This window comes from Otolemur garnettii, unplaced genomic scaffold, assembly GCF_000181295.1.
Source record: "Otolemur garnettii isolate 467f Iridium unplaced genomic scaffold, OtoGar3 scaffold00310, whole genome shotgun sequence".
Lineage (NCBI taxonomy): Eukaryota > Metazoa > Chordata > Mammalia > Primates > Galagidae > Otolemur > Otolemur garnettii.
The window spans coordinates 205331-210337 of NW_003852705.1; the positions used below are offsets into that span (position 1 = coordinate 205331).

At 46.6% G+C, this 5007-nt stretch overlaps 1 protein-coding gene across 1 annotated transcript in view; it reads right to left on the bottom strand.

Moving 5' to 3' along the window:
• Positions 1-1566: 1566 nt before the first annotated feature.
• MUC20 (mucin 20, cell surface associated) overlaps positions 1567-5007 on the bottom strand; it is an 8736-nt gene continuing 5295 nt past the window's right edge. The window contains exons 3-4 of the mRNA XM_003803463.2: positions 3782-3902; positions 1567-1647 (exon numbers count right to left, since the gene is read on the bottom strand). Coding sequence (XP_003803511.1) covers positions 1579-1647; positions 3782-3902 — 190 coding nt within the window. The 3' untranslated portion in view covers positions 1567-1578. The remainder of the gene's footprint in view (positions 1648-3781; positions 3903-5007) is intronic.

The following is a 5007-nucleotide window of genomic DNA, read 5'->3' on the forward strand; positions in this document are numbered from 1 at the left end:
AAAAAAAAAAAGATAAACAGAAACAAAATTGCTGGCTTAGAGATAGGCACATTTTTAAGGCTTTAGAGACATAGTCAAATTGTCCTCCAGTAAGACTATATCAATTTCATTCACACTAGGAGTATTTAAGAATGCCCTTTCCCCCAGCACCCCATACAGATCAGTACAGACATTATAATTTTTATAAATCTTTACCTATTGACACACACAATAAGTATTATCTTGCTATATTGGGTTATCTTTTTTTTGCTAGTGAAGTTAAGCTTTCTTTTTCATTGTGACGGGGGAGGACAATTTTCTGTTTCCTTTTGTGAATTGCTTATTGCCTTCTGTCCATTTCTCTGCTGGTGTGTTTGTCTTTTTATTGCCTAGTAAGAGTTCTCTGTGTGTTAAGGGCATTCTGTTTTTGCTGTATGTAGTGTAAATAAGCTCTTTCAGTTTGTTATTTCTGTAGACGTCTGACCTTCCCTACTAACTCTAATCTTACAGGAAGAGACATCTTGGAGTTCCCACCCCACACGGCACAGGGCACAGCCTCTCTCTGGGGTGGGTGCCCAGCGAGTATGTCAGGAGGAATGTTTGAGTTATTTTTATCCAACCTACTTTATAAAACTCATTCTTCCCCTCTCTGGAAATAGAAGGGAAACAGTTGAATATTCTTACCCGCCTTATTCAGAGAAATATCAACATTGTTTCATTATTTTCTTCATTCATTTAAAATATTCACCGAGTACCCTTTATATGCCAGACACTATTCTCAGCACTGGAGACTTTTTTAAATGTCTTCCTTTCTCTTTCCTTCTTCTTCCCACTTCTTTTTTCACTTGGCCTTTTCGAATTTTTCAAAATTTTTAAAATCATAAGCAAGTTTTACAATAGAAAAAAACCAACAAAGCCTTGTTTAATTAAAACAATAATAACAGGTGAGTTAAGAGTTAAGGAAGGAATCATTGAGAATGGCAGAGTTTCTTTGAAATCTGCTTACATCCAGAGCGTGAAATGCAAGTCAATTCAACAAACATTCTGTGTGATCCAACCTCAGCCACGTGCTCGGTAGGCTCTGAGGATACGGAGAACACGGGCCTGCCTGGAAGGAGCTCAGTGTTCAACACGCTCTGAGGCCGGCCTCAGTGGGGGCCATCACCAAGGTCCAAACCAAGAACAGGGGAGTGAGAAGGAAGGTGGTAGCCTTGTGGATACACAAAATCCCTATAGAAATGTTGAAAGCATAATACAGGTAAATAGACACCCTGTGGGCCACACTGAGGATGCAAGGTTGGGAGCACACAGATGGGTGGTTGGGGCTGTCTTTACTGAAAGACAGCCCATGTGTCAAGGAAGTCCAAGGACATTTTTGGGAACAGGGGAAGACCCCCTCCTCACACACACTCACTCAGGCATATGTGAGCCAGGGTCCTGTCGCCACATCCTGGGTAGGGAGCTGAAGCCAGCTGCCCTTCATAGGACTCTGCCAGGTACATCTCAGCACAGTAATGTGGCTCCAGCCTATTGGGCAGGCCCAGCCAGCACTGTCCCTCTTCCAGCATATGGGACATGCCTGGCAGCAGCTGATATTCTCTAGACCCTCCTGACGCGCAGTAAGGAGACTTGGATGGGAGGCAGGTGGGCATGCAGGTTACGTCGAAGCTGGAGAGAGGGAGCCAGGTGGTATTTCCATCAGGAAGGACAGTGGGACAGACAGAACATACGAGGAGGATAGCAGCACTTCCTGAGCCTCTACATACTGCCATTTAAACCCTGCAGAAACCTTATGAAGCAGATATTCTCATTCTCATTCTATATGGAATAACTCACCCGAGGTCACAGTTAGAAATTAGAATTCACACCCAGATCTATCTTGCTGCAAATGTCATTATTTGACCCCCGAGTCCTACCCCAGTGGTAGCTCCCCAATGAGAACCCACACCCCTACAGCCTGGCACCTGCACCTCAACAGTCCAGCCAGCTCCTGATCTCCCTGTTCTTTTTCTGATTCCTGAAATAGCTTTCAGCTTGGTGGTTCAGATCTGACGTCTGACCCCGGCTTCCCTCTTCAACTAGGATACATACTTGTTACTTCGTACAAAGGGCATTTGTCACTTACTGGGCTATCCCACATCAAATCCCTGTCACATTTAGAGAAATCCCTATTTCAAGGAATCCTTGCAGGCCTCTCTACCCCTAAAAGAGCTGCAAGGATCCAGATATTCCCTCTTCCCATCCCCTGGTGGGGAGATGTGGGCACAAAAGCTAAGCTTAGCTTATCATATGTTCCCACTCAGGATTTTGGAACAGGTGACTCAGTGACAAAAAAGGCACTGAGAACTGATATGCAACAGTGTGTTCAGGCAGCATGATGCACATGGGCTGTGGCAGCATCCAATATTGACAGGTCCCAACCAGAATGTTCCCACTATCCAATCCCCAGAGCCCCGTGGGTTCCTCCTGCTTGTTTTTCAAGGCTGCTCTTCTGGAATTCCTTCGATTCTGGGTACCATGGGACCCTGCCAATGTATGCCCCTTTTACTTATGACAGCAAGTGATTTTCTTTTGCCTGCCACAAAGGATCCCACTTGCAATGGCTACATCCTGCTTCCATCTGCTAAGGGTAGGCATCTCATCTGTCCAGCTTGGTTGTGGACTTACCCTTGGCCCTCGACCCCCAGCCAGCACCTCTGCTAGGCTTATCCTTACAAGCAGTGACACCCGGCCTGAGCCACAGGTAAGCTGTGTGGTACCCATTGACTGTGAAAGGTGCCAGATGCAAGCTTGAGGTGTTGGCAGGGGCACTGCTCAAGGGGCAATTCATGGTAGACTGTGCACTGGGCCCATTTTTGCTGGTCAGTCTGTGAGTGGAACTTAGATACTTCCCACCACATCTTGTTCCATCTCCTACTTTGTAGAGGGGGGGACCTATACCTCAGAAAGGTGGGCCCATGAAGTCTGTGCTGTGCTGACCTAGTCTAACCTTCTAATAAGTCACACCATTCCCAACAACCATCCCCAAATTTCACCATTGGAAGCTCTGCCCAGTGATCCTGGTTTTAGGAGGGTATTCCAAGTTGTGGTGTAAATATGTCCCAATCTTGGTCTCTATCTAGAGCATATATCTATACTTGGTTTTTTTTTTTCTGCCTACCATCTCTATTTCCTCTGGGGTCCATCCTTCCCATCCTATGTGGTCCTGATTTGGCTGTCAGTCATGGCGGCCCTTGAAAGCCAATGAGACAAGTCAGAAGGACTTATCTGATATACAAATTTTGAGACAGGGACATGCCTTATGAATCTAGGGCTATCACAGTCACCTTTCTGTACATGTGGAAAAAGAAGGGAGCAGAGCTAAGAGAAAGAGGAAACCCCATGATTGTATCTGAGCTGCTGGATCCAGCAATGACCGAAGCTGGAAAGGCACTTCTAGATTTCTCATTTCATGTAAATGACTCAGGTTTCTTCCGCTTGCAACCAAGAGTCCTGCCTATCTGCCCATCAATATCTCTGACCTTCTCCTCAGGGACCAGAGAGTTTCCTAGGACCTAAAGAAATGTGGGCTTGGGAGAACTTGTTTACGCTGAAGAGAAGGGGAATGAAAAAATCAAAGAAGCCAGGCAGCAGCAAATTCAGCGGGGATCCTGAAATTCAGCTCCTAAAGCTCCGTAAGAAACAAGGCTGCCCTCACCTGTAGTAGTTGCTCGTCTGCGTTCTGCACATCTCCCCCTATACCTCCCACCCCGAGAACCTCGCACTTCCCTCTACTCTGCTGGTCCAGAACATGCCCACTCACCTGCCACATGAACCTCTCTGCCACTCTGGGGTCGGTGAGGTCTTCTGGGGAGGCCACACTCAGCCGCAGAAGGAGGAAGCCTCCATTGCCACCTGCAAGTTGAGAATAATAGGAAGATGAAATTACAGTCAAGTCAGCTTAGGCATCCTGGCCTTTGCAACTTCTGCAGGTACCTGTGTACTCTCATGTGTAAATGTGTCTGTGTTCACACAGGCCTGATGTTTACTCATTACCAAGAAGAAAGGGGATTCCCTCTCTGGGATAACTAGGTCCACTGAAGTGTCCTCCCAACAAAAGTGAAAGAAATGGTGGCTTAGGGCACCACTTACATTTGGAGAAGTCAAAATGGTAGTGTGAGAAAGGAGAATAGAAATGGATCCCGAATGTTCTAAAGGCCTGGAGGTCCTGGATGGAGCTGATGGGAAAGGGCCCAACCAGGGAGAATGCTGGAGAGAGACCGGCTCTCTAAGGGGACTCCTTCAGCCCATTCTTCCAGCCTTAAGTTGAGCGGCAGGGGGTGTTGAAAATGTCTTCAGTCTAGCCTTCCTGGCTTATCAACTCTGCAAGAAAGTTCTGTCACCAAGTCCTAATCTGCTCACCTTTGCTTGCCACCTTGTAGTCATTTCTTCCTGTCACCAATACCATTAGAATTGATTTAGCAATTTCACTTCTAGAAACTTATCTATCCCACAAAAAGTAACACACAAGGGAAATAGACTATTTGCTGCAGCAACGTTTGTCATAACCAAGTCCTGAAAGCAACCTAAACATCCACCTATACAAGACCGGTTAAGTGAATGAGTTCCACTTTCATGGTGTCTCAGCTACTAGGAGAGCAGCAACTTGGGCCAGATGCTCACATGCTGGCCTCTGTGGCTATGGCGGGAAGAGAAGCTTCCAGAGCACCAGGGCCAGGTCTTTTAAATAAAATTGGGGGCTTGCCTAAAGCATGGTTGTTACTCAACAGTTAACTTCACAAAAGATCAGAGCTGAAGAGGACTTCAGTGCTCATCCCCACCCTCTCCCACTACAAGTGGAGAAACTGAGGCCCTAGAGCAGCTGTTCTCAGCCTGTGGGTCACAACCTATAGAAATTGTATTAAAGGGTCACGGCATTAGGAAGGTTGAGAACCACTGCCCGAGAGGAAGAGGGGGACTTGTCTGAGGTCACTCAGGTTATTAATGGAGAGCCAAGATCTCACATTTCCCCAGCCTTTCAATTCTGCA